Source organism: Prionailurus bengalensis, chromosome D1, assembly GCF_016509475.1.
Source record: "Prionailurus bengalensis isolate Pbe53 chromosome D1, Fcat_Pben_1.1_paternal_pri, whole genome shotgun sequence".
In the NCBI taxonomy this organism is placed as follows: domain Eukaryota; kingdom Metazoa; phylum Chordata; class Mammalia; order Carnivora; family Felidae; genus Prionailurus; species Prionailurus bengalensis.
In genome coordinates, this window is record NC_057346.1 from 21086686 (window position 1) to 21105201 (window position 18516).

Below are 18516 nucleotides of genomic sequence, written 5' to 3' on the forward strand. Positions count from 1 at the left end.
TTATGGAAAATAAAAGGAAGAGTCACAGGTGGCTAAGAGAAGGGATTTTCGGGGGGCTTGAAGACAGGAATAAGAAATGATGTGGGGTAGCTCTCATACATCAGAAATATTAAAAGGAAAAAAGCAAGAGTAAGATTTTTGGGGGGATGTGTGTGTGTGTGTGTACAAGGTCAAACATTTATTTTCCCAGTTTCTGCAAAATTGCTAGATTGTGTACAGCTGTGTGAGGATGTGAGCTAGAATCCTAGTTTTATCCACAATCAAACTGTGTGACTTAGGGAAACTTACTTGACATCCCTAAACCTTGTTTCATCTTCTGTGAAATGGTCTCCGCATTCTTCACGTAGATAAGGCAGAGAATGTATATAAAGCAATTGCATAGTGCTAGGTAAGGGTTAAGGACTCAGGGAATAGTGACTACAGGCACATCCCCTGAAGGACAACTTAGGCTACATGTCTTCTCTGCCCACACCAAACTGAGATGTTAAACAATCAGACTGTGATTTGAGAGGGTTCAGAAGTGTATGTAGTTACAAGACAAGGGAGAGAACTAGCAAACTCAAAAACCACAGGAAATGTGAAAAAAGGATAAGCAGATGTAGTTTTCAATTGTGGTAAACTACACACTGCATAAAATTTGCTATCTTTACCCTTTTTAAAATTTTTAAAATGTTTTATTTATTTTTGAGAGAGAGAGAGAGAGAGAGAGAGAACGAGTAGGGCAGGGGCAGAGAGAGAGGGAGATACAGAATCCAAAGGAGGCTCCAGGCTGTGAGCTGTCAGCACAGAGCCCAACGTGGGGCTTGAACTCGTGAACCGTGAGATCATGACCTGAGCTGAAGTCGGACGCTTCACTGACTGAGATTCCCAGGCGCCCCATCTTTACCGTTTTTAAGTGCAGTTCAGTAGTGTTAAGTATTTTTGTACTGGTGCGCCATCAATCTCCAGAACTTTTTGCAAAACTTGTTGTCAACCTGAGACTCTATATCCATTAAACAACTACCCATTTTCCCCTCTCCCAGCCTTTGGAAACCACCATTCTCTTTTCTTTTTCTGTTGATTTGACTACTCTAAATACCTCGTATAACTGGAATCACATGGTATTTGCCTTTCTGTGACTGGCATATTTCACTTAAAATAATGCTCTCAAAGTTTATCCAGGCTGTAGCACGTGTCAGAATTTCCTTGCTTGTTCAGTCTGAACAATATTCCATGTATGTATATATCACGTTGTGTTTATCCATTCACCATCAGAATCCTTATACTGCACCTTAAGTCATTTATCTACACTTAAATGGGCTTCATTTTGTCCTTTTTGTTTTATGCCTTTTGTAAGGGCAGTAACATATTTTTTTATTTAGGATTTTCACTTTTTTTTTTTTTTTGCTTTGTTTTAAATGCTTTCAAGTAGGTTGGGAAGCTTTGTGAATAAGAATGGAATATAAAAACTACAAATCACCAAAATGTCATGAAAACTAAGGGCTGTTGTGTCTGTGAGATCTCCAGCAAATAACACCCTTCTTTCTCCTTAGATTCTGGAAAAAAAAAAAAAATTGAAAAATAATGATCAACTCCAGTATTATTGGAGACCAAGCTGGAAAATGGAACTTGGTGGGAGAACCAGATGATCTTGGTGGTTGAACCTCATAATTAGGCCTTCTTCTCCTCAAACAACACAGGACAGGGGGAAGGCTTTCCCCACCTTTTCATACTAAGGAGTAACATTGGCAGGATGGGGTAGAAGGAAAACCAGAACAATAGGAGTTAATAGGAGTTAATAGGAGTTAATAGTTAATAGGAGTTAATAGACCCAAGCCCAGCTTGGGTCTAGGCCTGGCTTTACCACGTAACTAGATGTGTTACAAAGGGCAAGACAACGATTGCGATTTCTCAGCATCACTATCTGCATATGGGAGAATGGATAGTGACAGAATAAAGAGAGATAATAGTAAAGTCAACATGTGAACATGACCTATGCCAGGGAATATTTTCCCAGTTATTTATCGAACATTTTCTATGCATCATGAGCACTGGAGAGAGGTAATAAGGATGAGCAAATTGCCATGCAGGACTTTTAGGGAGTCATGTAAAAAAGGGATTAAGAGTAGGGGCTTTGAGTTACCCGGATCTGAGTTCGAGGTCTGCTTTACTGCTTATTGTGCAAACTTGAGTCCACTACTTGAGGTCTCTAATCCTCAAAACCTTTTTTTTTTCTTTCTATACAATGGGAAATTCACTGTATGGGGTGATGCGAAGATTAGATAAGATAATACTGTGAAATGCTCATCATGGTGTCTGCAGAGCAGATCATGCTCTATATGTGTCAATACTATTCTTAGCAACATGGAGGAACTGAAAATGTTTATAGGCAGAAAAGAGGAACGTTCCAAATGCAGCAAGAGAAATGAAGTGAAGGGTGATTTAGCCTGGAGATGGACTATTGAGGGGTGCTTCTTGGACCACCACCGATCCTCACTATCCTCAACAAGACAAACTTGGTTGCATTATGAAGATAAGAAGTCTGTCTCCAGCTGCTTGCTATGCCCCATGGATTCCTTACCCAGGAATAAGGCACTGAGGATAGTATCAGGGGGATAATTTTTGGGGCCCCAAGTGTTACAGAGACATACATAGAAAATCTTATTAGGGAAACAAAATATAACACTTTCAAGGAAGCATTTTCTATTATCTTCTTATTTATTTAAGAGGAGAAAATAAGTAGATGATGTTGAGACAAAAATTTCCAAAATCCATTTAAGAAACCCATAGTTTATGCCAGAGAAATAAATACTACATTGTAGAACACTCTTTTCAGGGATCTTTTCACTTCCCTGTTTCTTAAGGAATAGATTAACGAGTTCAGCATGGGTGAGACAATATTATTTAATATTTGCACCACAGCACCAAGCAACGGGTTGGGTGAGGGCTGCAGATAGATGATGATTACAGGTCCATAGGCACAGAGGATTGCAGTGAGGTGGGCACTGCAGGTAGAGAAAGCTTTCTGCCTGCCCTCTGCTGATCGGATTCTCAGAATGGCAATCCCAATGCGTGTGTAGGAGATACAGACACTGAACCAAAGCATTAAAGCCAGAAAACCAACATTAGTGGAGCCCACTTTCTGGGCCAGGGAGCTGTCAGTACAAGCCAGGGGTAAGACAGCAGGAATGTCACAGAAGAAGTACTCCACCTGGTTGGAGCCACAGTAGGTTAACCAAAAGGTGAAGGAGGTCAGGATGGTGGCGTGGAGACAACCTGCCAGCCAGGCTGCCATGACTAAGCTGACACAGACCTCAGTGGGTGACAGATGGCCACAAAGCGGTCATAGGCCATCACAGAATAGAGACAACCTTTGCTAGACCCCGGGAAATGGTAGAAGAAGAGCTGTGCAGCACAGCCCTTATAAGAAAGGGCTTGGCTTTGGCCAGAGAGATAAAATAGCATCCTGGGACAGGTTACAGTTGGGAACAACGTGTCAAAAATAGATAGGCATCCCAGAAAGAAATACATGGGGGTGTGAAGGGTAGAGGAAGAAACAATTGCTGTAAGGATGAGTAAATTGCCAAGCAGGGTGAAGAGGTAAGCAAATGAGAAGATGACAAATAGCACAGTCTCCAGTCCCTCTGTCTGAGGTATTCCCAGTAGAATAAACTCATGGAACTCTGTGTGATTCCTCAGGTTCCCGGAGCAGAGGTCTGGATAGAGATAGACGGTGAAAGCATGAATGTGGAGAATGACTCGAGGCAGACACGATACCAGGACATTCATCACCATCAATCTTTGTTTATTTAAAAATTTTTTTAAAGGATTTCATTTTTAGGTAATCTCTACACCTAATATGGGGCTCAAACTTACAACCCTGAGATCAAGACTCACATGCTTTACTGACTGAGCCAGCCAGGTGGCCCAGGCTTTGTTTCAACATAAATATGGTGCTGAAATTAAGAATTAGGCTTCTGCCAAAGACATTTAGAGGACAGTGAAGCAAATAGAGTGCATGCTTTTATGTCACGGGATGTCATCGTCCTTAATGAACATGGATACAATGCGATACGAAACATTACTATGGTGAAATACTGGATGGGCTAAGAGAACAAAGAGCTCAATATTGAACAGATGAACATAATTTAACTAACATCCACAGTCAATTGTTCAATAATACATGCCCTAAAATAGACTAACCTGGAAGCCACTTCCTCCTGATTTCTTTTCAGAACATGTCTACAGTTAATCAAAGATACGGTCAAATACCCTAAATATTGGTCAAAGGTTAATGTGGGCACCCACACCTTTGATGACAATAATCGATTGCAATTCAGTACAATGTGCATTAGAATTTGAATTGTATTAGTATTATTCTAATTGAATACATTCCGTAGTTTGAGAATTTTCTTATTTAGCAATGTTCATTTGACTGAAAAGAAACTATCAGTGATAAATCTGGATGTGATCCTGGGGTTTTAAATTGTCTAAAGATTAGTAGCTAAGTTGTATTATGTAGAAGGTAGGTTTTAGTAAAGTTACATCACCCATAAAGATGTAGATACGGATGTTTAATCTTTGCTAACAACTGGAATTTTTGACTCCTTAGTGCAACAAAAGGATTTCAATTCCACAACTGTTTTTGTGTTTTCTGCTTTTTAAAATTTTTAATTTTTTTTCTGGTAAGAAAACTTACAATGGGATCTACTTTCTTAACAGATTTTTAAGTGTACAATACAGTATTATTAACTGTAAGCATGATGTTGTACAGCAGATATCTAGAGTTTATTCATTTTGCCTTCCTGAAACTCTATACCCTTGGTTCTGTCCCCATTTTCTCTCTCATCCTTACCCCTGGCAACCACCATTCTGCACTCTGCTTCTATGTGTGTAACTATTTGTTTTATTTTAAAGGAAAAAGTCACAGAACAGAATATGTTGAGAATAGGAATTGCCACCAGGGTGTGCTGTGGTCAGCTGTCTGTTACAAGCCTAGGATTCAGAGGTGCTTGTGAATTGTCCATAAAGGCATGCATGATACTCTCACTTTCAGTTTTGACTTTCGTGATTCAATAGAGATCCGAAGTATATGAAAATTGTCTAATAATTTCCTGACTTCCAATTATAATTCCTGATTGATTTCTTCAATCCTCTTCCATAATTAGTAGTTACTAATTGATAATTTTATCTTCTAAAAAAATTGGAAGTGGTAAGATAGGTTAATACTATTCATATATACAAAAGAAATTCCAAAGGAACTGAATTTAGGTTCTATTAGACTGTAAATCCCCTGAGAGTAAGCATCATAATTTGTCATTAAATCCACAATACTTATCCCAGTGCTAGTAAAGAGTTGGCATTTAAATATTTGTTAGATAAGTAACTGAATGAAAAGTTGGAAATTATTTTATAGACATACTTCGAGTATAAGTTCCATGAAGAGATTGTGTCTATTCTTGTTCAGCACTGTATCTCTAGAACTTAGAAAATAGTAGCATCCAGGAAGTGTGTTTATTTGAATAGGATTTTAGAATGCTCTGAAATGATTCCTTTTGTTTTTAGACTACTTTAGGCCTTTTTTTATTAATCCTGGAAAGCAATGGCTATAGCGAGCCTCCTGTTAGCTTGAGAGTCCATGCCTAATGGAAGGAATTTAGGTGCACATCAAAATGTAGGGTATCTAATTCCTGAACTAGAAGAGATAAGATGAGCCTTGAATATCTTCATAATTGCTGGTGACTCATTATTGTCTCTTGTTGGGGGGAAAAGCATGTACTTGACAGGTGGAAGGGAGAGCTAAGGAAGAATGGACCTTCCTGAAGAGAAGGAAAAGGAATAAGTTATGATTGGTGGTGCATTTCTATCAGTGAATAGGAAGAGGGGAAAGTGAGGAGGTGGCCATACTCTTTTCTTTGATTTTTTTTAATGTTTATTGTTTATTTTTGAGAGGAAGAGACAGAGAATGAGTGGGGTAGGGGCAGAGAGGGGGGGGACACAGAATCCAAATCAGGCTCCAGGCTCTGAGCTGTCAGCACAGAGCCTGAGATGGGGCTGAAACCCACCAACCTGAGCCAAAGTCAGACACTTGACCAGCTGAGCCACCCAGGCGCCCCATACTCTTTGCTTTGAAAGGGAATGGTGTGATGTTACACACATCATTTTTTGTTTCCCATTGGCCAGAACTCGGTCATAATGTCATACCTAGCTTTAAGGGAGGCTAGGAAATGTCTTTATTCTGAAAGACCATAGACTTGATTAAACTTGGGCTAAACTTGAGAATTGATATTAGAGATTACTGAGCAACCTAAAGTCACAAGGACAGAATTTTGGGTGGAGACACCTAATCTAAGGTGGCTTGTATTTATTCTCTATTACACTACAAACGTGTTTTCCTTAAGCACTCACACTACCAGATATTTTCTTCTTTATTTACTTGCGTATTTGTTTATTGACTATTTCCTCCCCCTGCAATGTAAGCTCCAGATAGGGAAGGGTCTTTGTGTCTTGGTATTGCCAAAATGCCAATGTCTAGAACAATGCCTTGCATACAGTAGAAGCCCAGTAATTATATGTTGACTAAAAGAGTGAACTACAAGGGGCGCCTGGGTGGCTCAGTCAGTTAAGCATCCGACTTTGGCTCGGGTCATGATCTCACGGTTCTGTGCTGACAGCTCAGAGCCTGGAGACTGCTTTAGATTCTATGTCCCTCCCTCTCTCTGTACCTCCCTCACTCACGCTCTGTCTCTCTCTCTCTCTCAAAAATAAATAAACATTAAAAAAATTTTTTTAAAAAGAATGAATTGCATGTTCTCTTTCAAAATTTGATCATTGGATTTATTAAATTGCCTATATGCAAAGAGTGAATTATTCATCGGGCTTACACGAAGTATGAATAAACAGATCAATAAAATACATTCATATTTTTAACAGCTATTAAGGTCTACTTAATTATGTACGTTGTGCCACATTCAGAGGCTTTTCATATAAGTGTCCTTCCAATAACCAGCATCATCTCTATGTTTCTTGATTCAGTTCCTTCCAAACCAGCTGCCATATACGGTCTGTAGCAAACAATTTTTTTTTTTAACCTCTCTAGTCCAACCGGGTCAGAAGATGAACTCTGCCCATTCTTCCAGCCTCTTCCTTTTGTTGACCAGACACTTCGGCCAACAGAAGTTATAGCCAGGAGAAACAATACCAGATGTGATTTCTACCAAGAGAAAAGGATCATTCCCTCTCACAATTAGTTTGATACATGTAAAGAACATAGTCCTAGAGCCTAAAACTGATAAAATAGAATCTGTGCTCATATTGTGCTTTACCATACATGTGTATATACACACATCACATCACGTCAAGATCCACCGAATCTTTAAGAACAACCCAGGGAGGGAAGTGTGCCATTATTTCCACTTTACAGATAAGACAACAAACTCAGAGAAAGTAAACATGAATACATTGCAGAGACCAAAATGAACCTGAGTTTTCATATGTATTATGTTTCTTTACCCTCTACATATTCTCAATAGCAATACAATTCTTTTTTTAAGCCTCAGACTTAACAGATCATTTTGAAATAAAGAAGACATAGGAAACTTCATCGCTTCTAGTGTTCCTTAGCCAGCAAAATGAGCATAGATATTCTAACTTCTTACGTTGTTAGCCCCAGCACCAAAAAAAAAAAAAAAAAAAAAAAAAAAAAACCAACCAAAAAACCAAACAAACAAAAAAACAAAACAAAACCCACAATAACCCAAAAACCAAAAACCAAACACCTTAATTTTATGATCCTGATGAAAAATCCATAAGTGATCCATGATTGGAAGACTTGGTCCCTGTGAGCATTGTCCGGTCTCCGGGCCCTCCCCCCCTGTGCTGTTAGGAAGGATGCAGTCTTGGGACAAATAACTCAAACTAGAGATTAGAAATCAATGATAATGCCCATAAAGTTCAGGGCCTACCATACAGTATTATTAGTAGGGCCTAGTGCACAGTAAGTCCTGGGTAATTCAATCTGTTACAGGAATATGATGTGATTTGATGTGATTGTTGATGTTACTGTGAAAGCACTTCACTGGTAAAACAGTCTCTTCCCTTTGCCTGTCTTCTGATTGGTCCTTAGCAGAGACTAGGCGTTGGAAAAACAGCAAACGTTCGAGGGTTGAAGAATTTTCCATTGATCCCTTAATCAAGTAGTCGCCACTTTGTAACCGGTCCCTAGAAGGGGCGGGTCTTCCTGGAAATTTTGACTGCAGCTGTTTTCCCCCCGGCTGTGACTCAGAGCGCCCAGACTGCGGGAGAAGGTAGGGGATCCCGCAGCCCGCGCTGGGGCTGGATCACACCCCTTAACCTTGACGGCCAAGACGCGCCCTTTCCAGCTCCCTTTCCCCATCTCCAAACCCGCTGGGGCTTGTTTTAACTGCAAACCCAAGGGGTGGGGGAATTTAATCCTGGTGTTCGCTCCCCGGGGGTTTTCTGCAGGTTTGGCAGTTTAGGGGGATCTTGTGGGGGGTGGGGGTGGGGGTGAGGGCTGGAAAGGGGATTTAGGCATCTGCTGATTTTCTCAAGGTCCCTCTTCTTTTTACTTTCCTTCTCTTTAACTTTACTTATTTCTCTCTCTTTCTCTCTCTCTCTCTCTCTTTCTTGTAGAAGATTGATGTTTTCTCAATTTTATCGAATTTTCTGCTGTGGAAATGGAGTTTCAAACCTCCCCCTACCCCCGATCCCAGTAGGACTGCAGCCTCTAAACCCTTCCCTATAGAAATTTAAGAAAGCGACTCTGGTCGCTTCTGTTAATACTTGGAGGCTGCAAATCTAGGACTGAAATTTTAAAGATTAAATCACTTTCTGTTTCTATCTGAGCTCCACTCCCCTCTTGTCCCCTGCAACAGGCTGCAGGGGTGTGGCCCGCTGCGCCACGAGCGCGCTGGCTCCGCCCTCTCCTAGGTGGGTGGCTGAACCGCTAGGTGCCTGGACTCTTGGATTCCTGAGGGTCCACCTTAACACGCAGCCCTCCGGCTCAATGGGCCCCCCCCCCCTCTATTTTCCCAGCCGCCTCAGATTCAACGCTTTGACCTTGGTCAGCTGCTGTGGTCAGTGTTGCCAGGTGCATTTCTGAAATGGCATCCTGGGGGGCAGAGAACTAGTTCTGAACCACCATAGTTTGTACGGAGAAGGGTGGGGGAGAAGGTGCAGAAAAGCAAATTCCCCTCAATGAAGGATTTGTTCTGGGGTTAGAATTGGGAAATAAGACTGTTTCTTTGTAGGAGATACTCCTCTGCTTCTGTCCCTTCACCTGGAAGCCATCCTTGGTGAGTATTGCCAAGCCTCAGAGATTGGGTTACTTGACACATTTCTTCAGTTGTCGACGGTCCTGGGTCTTCCTCCTGTTGTAAGCTTCCTACTGATATTTTTAGAAATTTTTCCCTCCTCTAACCCCAGCCCGTCCTACCAGATCTTACCTCAGTCAAGCATCTGCATGGAAGTCCTTTTCCTGACCATTCTTTCCTCTCCCCACAGCTGCTACTGCCCTCTGTGTTTCTATCAAATGGGAGCCATTTTGCCACACTCAGTTTTTTTTAAATTGTTTAATGTTTATTTATTTTTGAGAGAGAGAGAGAGAGAGAGAGAGAGAGAGAGAGAGAGATCATGAGTGGGGGAGGGGCAGAAGGAAAGGGAGACAGATTCCTAAGCAGGCTCCAGGCTCTGAGCTGTCAGCACAGAGCCTGACGTGGGGCTTGAACCCATGAATGGTGAGATCATGACCTGAGCTGAAGTTGGATACTTAACCGACTGAGCCCCCCAGGCACCCCACCACACTCAGTTTTTATCCAGTTCTTCGAAATACCAAATACAGAATGAAGACCCTGATTTATTGGCGCTGATCTGTGGACATGGGGCATGGTGTACAAGATGCACCATTGCCATCAGATGGATGAGCGACGTGGACATTGCTCTGGATGGGAGTAGGGTGAGGTTTTAAATGGTGATTGGGATGAGCATAGAGGGCCTAGAAGTAGTCCTCCAGAAGCTTCAGAATCCTTGAGGGGGATGTTGTTCTAGGAAGGAAAGTTGCCTTTCTCATGAGCCTGCATGTTTTTCTGGCCTGTGGGTTCCTCAGTGAAGGTTGGGCTTCCCAGAGCCTCGTCTGCTTCTGGGACTCTGGATAAGTACATAAGTTTCTGTTTTTTTCGGCATTCTCTGTACACCAGACACTTCCATTTTAGCTGCTTAAGTTGTGTTTTCAGTGAAAGGCCCCCTAACTGGTGCTGGAGATTGTAGCTCATGTCACCCTTTGACAGAGCAGGGAAAGGCAAGGTGACCAGTGATTCTGTTCAGAATGGTCAGAGGGCAGCTTCCAGGGGTACTAGGGCCAATGACTAGGACCAGACCCACCCACTCATTCTCTGGATAAAAGAATCATAGTGTAAATCATAATCTAGATATGTAAATGTATCTTCTTGTTACCATATCACACGAAATAGGTGTCTAAGATTATAATAAAATTTGGAATATGTGGTTAGGATGGCATGATTTAAAATAGAGGTCATGTTGGGGCACCTGGGTGGTTCAGTCGGTTGAGCATCCGACTTTGGCTCAGGTCATGATCTCACAGCTTGTGAGTTCGAGCCCTGCGTCAGGCTCTGTGCTGACAGCTGGGAGCCTGGAGCCTGCTTCGGATTCTGTATCTCCCTCTGTCTCTGCCCCTAACTCACTTGCATTCTGTCTCTGTCTCTTTCAAAAATAAATAAACATTTAAAAAAATAAAAAATAAAATAAAATGGAGGTCATGTTGCATATGTGATATTTATATATATATATATATCTTAGAATACTTTGGATGGAGGAAACAGTGGTTTCAATTGTGAGTCCCAAAAGAAAAGTCACAAGGTAAGTGATCTTAGTTGCAGGGGACCATTATGGATCAAGACGCTTCTTCAGTGCAGGTCTCTGTTTAGCATGATCCAAAGTAACAGGCAAGGTCTATTTAACAACTGTAACAATTACAGCAGGAGCAATACAAGTCTATTATCATTGATTAAACGCTTCCTGTAGGCCAGGCACTATTCTAAGGACTTCATATATATAAATCCATATATGCATATATGACAAATAGTATATGGTTTTCATTGTGGAAAGAAAATACTGAGGTTCAAAGGGGTTAAGATAATTTTAGTTATTCCACATACAGTATCTAAGGAATGGTATATTTGAAAAAGTGGAACTGGTATTTGAACCAGCTTCAGGGTGTTTCAGAGACTTCCTGTTTATTGGGTACATAGTGAATCTTACTGGCATTTAGAAGGAGTGTTACTATTGGCATCTGCGTCCCCTTCTTCACAGCTTCTTTCTCCTTCCCATTAATCCTCTGAATGTATTCTCGTGCCAGACAGGAGCACATGAGGTCTGGTCTTTGAATAAATAATCCCCAACATATCACTGTATTTATGATGTGTCTTTTCCACAGTAACCCTGCATCACCATGGTGCGCCCTTCTGGCCTACTAACCCGCCAAGAGGAACCAGGTAGGCATGATTCATGACCCTAACTTGCCATTGTGTCTTTGGCATCTAGCCCAATGCCTGGCATGCAGGAGGCCTTCTGGTAAAGTTTGTTCACCACTTGAACTCTGGTCTATCTCTAGTGCCATTGAAGAGCATCTGTGTGACCTTGTCCATTCGTGAGTTTGTGGCTGGTGTGGCTGCTACCTTAAACTATGAAAATGAAGAGAAATTTCCTTTGGAGACCTTCTTTGTGTTCCCCATGGATGAAGATTCAGCTGTCTACAGCTTTGAGGCCATGGTGGATGGGAAGACAATTAAAGCAGAATTAAAGGATAAGAAGAAGGTACTGGGGATGAGTAGATTATCTCCTCCCTTCTTATTTCCTTAATGCGTACTCTTAGGATCTCTAGCATATGCAACTTCACAAAAAATGCTGATGTTGAATGCTCTTTCTGCTATTCCCCTCTAGCTGCTATTTTCCTAAAATCATCTGGGGGGAATAGTCCATCAGGCATTCACAGTAGAGCTGTGACCTTGGCAAGACCAATCACAGGGCTTCTCCATCAGTCTCTGTTTTCCGTACCGCTCGTCTCTTCATTTAGCCATGCCACCTTTGGTATCACCTTCCTTTCCCTGTTATCCGTAGGCCCACATCATCTATGAGAGTGCCATCAGCCACCGCCACCAAGCTTTCCTCCTGGAAGAGGACAAGTGCTCCAGGGACGTCTTCTGTTGCAATGTGGGGAACTTGCAACCTGGGTCAAAGGTGGCACTCACCCTGAAGTACGTGCAGGAGCTGCCCCTGGAAGCGGATGGGGCCCTGCGCTATGTGCTCCCAGCTGTCTTGAATCCTCGATACCGTTGCTCTGGTGAGTATCCTTTCCTTTTGAATACTGGTGGTGGCTTATATAATTTGGGAAACCCCCTCAAGTGTCGTAGGGGTGCTAAGAAATATGAGAAGGGAAAACAGAACTAAGGTAACTTCTTGTAGGATCGCCTGAGGACAGTTGCCTTGATTTGAAGACTCCCATAGTCCCTTTGGATGACTTGCCCTATGCGTTCAGCATGACTGCCACTGTCAGTTCCCAGCATGGCATTGAGACGATCCAGTCCAACTGCCCCTTGAGTCCTATTGAGTACCTTGGAGATAAGAAGACTTCTGCCCAGGTAATTCATAAGAAAGTAATGTTGTTGCCAGCACCCCTGTTCTTTGGGTTCTGACCTTGTTCCTCACTCAGTCTTTCCAAAATGTTCCTTACTTTTCCCTACTAAGTAGAGGGAATCCTACTTTGTTCCTTCTTTATCCAGAGCCTTCTCTCCATTCTTGCCCCTGCCGCTGATCATGCTCACTCAAGGAAGAAGCCTGTAGCCCGCAGCTCTGACCTCAGCCCCAGGCAGCAAGCAGTGATAGTTCTAACATGGCTCTTTTGCTTGTTCCCAACTCAGATTTCCTTGGCTGATGGACACAAATTTGATCGAGATGTGGAACTCCTGATTTACTACAGGGAAGTGCATACCCCCAGTGTAGCTGTGGAGTTGGGGAATCCTAAAAACAACCCAGGTATTTTCTTTCTCCCTTTGTAGTTACCTCCTAAAGGGTAACTCTTGTCTTGGAATTTCCCTCAAATTACCCTCACTTTACTTTTCTTCTGTCCAGTAGTAGGTAAAACATTCAAAGAGCTTATATTACGGTTAGATACAATGAGTATCATGTGGTTGTGTCTTAGAGACAAATTTAAGTGAATCAGTAGATAACGAGATCAAGGACATGGACAAATAATTCACAAGAGGAAACACAACTAGTTTACAAACATAGATGGCAATGATCAGTCTCTACAAGTGCAAATAAAAATAAAATAAAATAAAATAAAATAAAATAAAATAAAATAAAAATAACTGGAAATGTGTACCTCCGAATCCCTTTTATCTATTTCTAGTCTATTTTATTTCTTTTAGATATCCTCTTATCTATTATCTATGGTACTAAGAGGTACAAACTTTCAGTTTCCAAATAAGTACGTCACAGTGATGAAAAGTAGAGCACAGGAAATATAGCCAATAAGATTGTAATAACGTTTGGTGGCAGATGGCAAATAGACTTATTGTAGTGAGCACTGAGTAATGTATAGAATTGTTGAATCATTATATCGGGTACCTGAAACTAGTATAACATGGCGTGTTAATTATACTTCAATGAAAAAGTAAATATTCATTTGTGGGGAAAAAATAAAATGAAAATAATGATGTGACATTTTCACTTTTCAAATTATCAAAGATTTCCAAATCCGATAATGCCTGATCATTCATCTCCAGAGATTTTTCATCTCACCCTGGGATCTTAATTTCTAAGTATGTTAAAAACTGGATATAGTCTCTTAATAGTTTTTTAATTTCTTTAATTTCCCTTATTTTCTAAATTTTCCTTACCATGTGTGTACTGTTCCTTATAACTATAACTGGTATAACCCATAGGAGTCTATTGCTGTCTTGGGCCTTCCTGGGAAGCCATGTCCCTGGATTGCAGGGACCAAAGTCTAACTGGAGGTACTGCCACCTCTGAAGCTTTTTTCACATTGGTGGAATGGAAGGATGTTTGGGGACAGTCATAGTCACAATGCTATAGCTTGGGTTAGGTTCTTACTTCTGTAACTACACTGCTATGAAGACAGTTTCCTGTAGTTGGTCCTCCAGAGGCCATCCTTCTCTCCCATTGTTAATGTTTGGCCAAGGTCGATTTAGAGCTCCTTAGTTTGCCCTCACTTGTTCAACCATTTTTTCTCTGGGCCAGTTGTCCATGCTAAAGCTGGTAGAGGGGCTCCCAGCCTCAACCAGATTTGCTCCAGCTCTTCTTCCACTAAGCTCCATGCCCTGTCTTTGTACATTAGTTTTGTCCTTTTGTACCGTTTTTGTCCTTTCCCTTTGGTGCCTCCCCCTTGGGTGCCCATGAAATACGCCCACAGTAGCGACCTGGTCTTCAGTCAGGATTATTCTAATCCACCAGAGAAAGTTTTATAGTGCTGAATCTTAAAAGGTATGGATTAGGATCTCAGTTCCTTTCCTTCCAAGAAGTTCCCTTGGCCCCTAGGCGGAATTCCTCATCTGCTCTCTATGATGGGCTCTGCGGGCCAGAGTGGGATATCAGGGGAAGCCTTTATGATCTTGTGAATCCCCTTCTAGCAGGGCCGCTCAAATCTCACTTTCTAGATCATATATCTGGTCAAGATGACTTTCTGTTCCCATTCATCCAAGGAAGAAAATGACAACCGGCAGCTTGGCTCACTAAACCCACTGACAGTTCTACAAAATGAAGCATATTACTACATGATGAAAGTACTTTACATACATATGTACATATGTATACACATATTTTAAAGTGTATTTATTTTGAGAAAGAGAGACGCATGATCTGGGGACAGGCAGAGAGAGAGGGAGAGAGAGAACCCCCAGCTGCACTGTCAGTGCTAAGTCCAGCGTGGGGCTCGAACCCAGGAACTGTGAGTTTATGACCTGAACTGAAATCACGAGTTGGATGCTCAACTGACTGAGCCACCCAGGCGCCCCCCAATGTGTGTATATATATATATATATATATATATATATATATATATATTTAAACTTAGAACATACTTGACCATATTAAGAACATTATTTTTAAAATGTTATATGTATAATTTAATAAAAATAGCATAAAAAGTTGGTAAATAATTTTCCAAAATTGTTATTAAGAGCTTAACCTGAGTTAAGGCCTCAATTCAGTTCCTTAAATATGTATCACTGAACCCTTAACATGATCTTGAGTCAGGTATTACTACTTGGATTGTTCAGATGAAGAAACTGAGGGCAGCAAGCAGAAGAGCTAGGGCTTGCTTGAAATGTCTTATTTAAAAATGAGGAAGCAGACACTCATAAAGGTGAAAATAATTTGAGCCAAGCCAAAGGAATTATAGTAGAAATACCTAGATAGTGCATACTGTATATCTGGCATTGTTCTAAACACATTAAACATACGCACCTGTTTCATTGTCATGGTAGATTGTCTGATTTACCAGTCCAATGCCAATCCCACTACAATAAGCTGCCTCTTTAAATAGAATGGAATTTACCTTGCCCATTAAAAAAAAAAAAAGCTACCCTTCCATTCTGTATGCAGCGATTTGGATTTTTTAGAAGTTATTCTTGAACTAGCATTCAAGCAAATATTTGATGAGCTGCGACCATTTCATTTGGAAGCCAGTTTGGTCATTGGGGTATCCCAAGGGTAAGAGATTAAAACAAACCACATCCTGTAGTCGTATTGAATCCCAAGGCTACTGAGTATTTAAACCTATAAATCCTGGAATCACTTTATAACAGTCAGGTATGGGAATTTAATTCTTTGTCCTCTTATATTCTCTGAACTGTAAAACTGGAGTGGATCTAATCACCCAGCCATTGTCACTTCATCTCTGTCTCAATACTAACATTTCAATTATTGCATCAGTTTTCACTTGTTCCTCAAAATAAAACCAAAGCTTTGACAGCCTGGTAACATGGGTCAGACTCCCATGGTTTCCTTCACAGTGTTGCTTGGATGATGCTGTTAGAGTCTAACACACATCCCACTTCCGGAGAGTATCATTAAATGTTTCATCCCCAAAGCAGAGGACTTTCCTTGGTGTGTATGACACTTATACTGTCAGCTCTTGCAAACTGCCAACATAGGAGTTGCCCATGAGCCTTCATTATTTCAAAAGTATAATTAAAGACCTAAACAAGGACCCACATAATACATTTCCTATTGATTTGATCTGAAGAGAAGGTGTCCCTGCCAATAAATTAGCTCGATTCTTCTGGCAGATTCCAGAACATTTTAACTTCAGGCATTTCACTCAATTACCTCCCTGCTAGGAAACTAGCATCCAATTATATATTTTAATTATTGGTTGTACCTGTGACCTCTACCTTCTTTTTTTCTTCCATATCTTTTCTGCTTCTCTATCTTTTATATGTTTATAACTCACCCCAAACCCTCTGCCAGGATATACAGTATGAAGAGCAAATAGCATTTTAGATTTGGATTTTCTCAGCTCCCTATGTAACTGACTACACCGATTCTTGGGGTCTTCGGTATTCTTGGATTCCTTTTCATGTTCTGGTGTCCTTATCTTTTCAAATTAGATGGTTTGATGAAAGATCCATCTGCGATGGTGTGTTTCTACCCAAATATCCCAGAAGTTGAGCCATCAGCTATCTGTGGAGAATTCGTCTTCCTCATGGACTGCTCAGGGAGTATGCAGTGCCCCATAAGTAAACAGGATAAATCACAGTTGCGCATAGAGGCAGCCAAGGTAAAGCTAGTTACTTTCTTTTTCTGGTCACGTGCACAAAGGAGGATGAATCGCAAGAATTAAATTGGGGTCCATCTGGAACTTTCCCCTTCTGAGCTACGTCTAACATGACCACTCTGAGAATAGCCTTGGGATATAAGGGCCTGGAGTCATGAAATGTGGGAAGGCCCACCCCTGTAAGAATTACACTGGGAGGGTCTGTGTGTCTGGGAGGAGCCTCTCTCACTGTCTCCTTGTACTCTCTTCCTTCAGGAAACACTGATTTTGCTGCTGAAGAGTTTGCCTGTAAACTGTTATTTCAATATCTATGCATTTGGATCTTCCTTCGAGGCATTCTTTCCGTAAGTTTCTAGAAAGCCTACAGAGGGTCCAAAAGGAAACTTCAAAGACAGAAGTAGATTGTTAGAGGGGTTCCTTGCACAGTTGACTTTGGCGTTGGGTGTTTCAGGTGAGGTTGTTTATAGTGGGGGTATCTCAGTTCAGGGACTTGATACTGGGTGGTGTTGAGCAGCTATCGTATCACTGGGCGTGTTTGTTTTTCTCAGGAATAGTGTGAAATACACTCAGGATACCATGGAAGAGGCACTGAGGAGAGTTAAACTTATGCGGGCGGACCTAGGGGGCACGGAAATCTTGACACCGCTCCAGGTCATTTACAGAGAACCTTCCACCCCGGGCCACCCCCTACAGGTAGGAACACCTGGAACAGAGCCAGCAGAAGGCAACAGAGAGAATGAAATCTCTGTTCAAGAATCCATCCCCCTGAGCTTGGTTGTAGGTTTGTTAAAATAGGACATAAAATTCAGAGTCTTCTATCATACAGTGAAGAGAATAAGACAAGAGACAAGAAGCGTTTAATAGAATTCCTTTCCTTAGCTCCGTGCTGTGGGCGGTGGGTAGTGGAAGTTGTTTTGTGAAGTCCCACAAAAGTTTTAGATGAGACGAGAAGGGGGAGGTGATGAAAATCCCAGGTCCCAAACAAGCCGTGTGAGAATGTGGTACAAGTGACCATGGAACGTTAGGGACCTCACACCCGTCTGAAGGGGCTGTAGTCTCTGGAATGAAACAGTTGATTTTTCCCAAGGGCAAATTCTGACGTCTTAAAAAATAATCTTCGCAGAGATATGATGAATGTCTTCTTTCTATCTACAGCTTTTTGTCTTCACAGATGGAGAAGTTACTGACACGTTCAGTATAATTAAAGAAGTTCGGAACCACAGACTGAGGCACAGGTAGGAAGAGAATGTGAGTTCTGGGTGACTGACCCGGGTAGTGGCACATGTAGTTTACTGCCAATTGCTACCAGGGTTGACATTCCTTTCAGAGGAGAGAGCGATTCAAGAATTTTAGTTTTACTAGCTAAAAAGCTTTTTCTATATCATTTTCCCCTCTCTAGTAAAAGATAAAAGTCATTTTGTAAATAATGTCTAAACCATATGGAAACAAAAATTGAATAGTAAGACAGTTTAAAAAATTTTTTTAGTGTTTTATTCATATTTGAGAGAGAAAGAGACAGAGAGTGAGTGGGGAAGGGGCAGAGAGACGGAGACAGAATCTGAAGCAGGCTCCAGGCTCTGAGCTGTTAGCACAGAGCCCGATGTAGGGCTCGAACTCACGAGCAGTGAGATCATGACCTGAGCCGAAGCTGGACACTTAACCAACTGAGCCACCCAGGTGCCCCAAGACAGTTTTTTAAAAACTAT

The 18516-nt window shown here is 41.4% G+C and overlaps 2 protein-coding genes across 3 annotated transcripts in view; one reads left to right on the forward strand and one right to left on the reverse strand.

Moving 5' to 3' along the window:
• Positions 1-2770: 2770 nt before the first annotated feature.
• Positions 2771-3768, reverse strand: LOC122484208 (olfactory receptor 148-like). The gene is given in 2 exon segments (XM_043582210.1): positions 2771-3294; positions 3297-3768. Coding segments are annotated over 2 exon segments (996 nt in total).
• Positions 3769-8202: 4434 nt separating this feature from the next.
• VWA5A (von Willebrand factor A domain containing 5A) overlaps positions 8203-18516 on the forward strand; it is a 36464-nt gene continuing 26150 nt past the window's right edge. For both annotated transcript variants that reach the window (XM_043579689.1, XM_043579690.1), the window contains exons 1-11: positions 8203-8285; positions 9249-9293; positions 11450-11507; positions 11627-11829; positions 12133-12355; positions 12478-12653; positions 12933-13047; positions 16644-16813; positions 17066-17154; positions 17359-17503; positions 17966-18045. In XM_043579689.1, coding sequence (XP_043435624.1) covers positions 11465-11507; positions 11627-11829; positions 12133-12355; positions 12478-12653; positions 12933-13047; positions 16644-16813; positions 17066-17154; positions 17359-17503; positions 17966-18045 — 1244 coding nt within the window. In that variant the 5' untranslated portion in view covers positions 8203-8285; positions 9249-9293; positions 11450-11464. The remainder of the gene's footprint in view (positions 8286-9248; positions 9294-11449; positions 11508-11626; positions 11830-12132; positions 12356-12477; positions 12654-12932; positions 13048-16643; positions 16814-17065; positions 17155-17358; positions 17504-17965; positions 18046-18516) is intronic.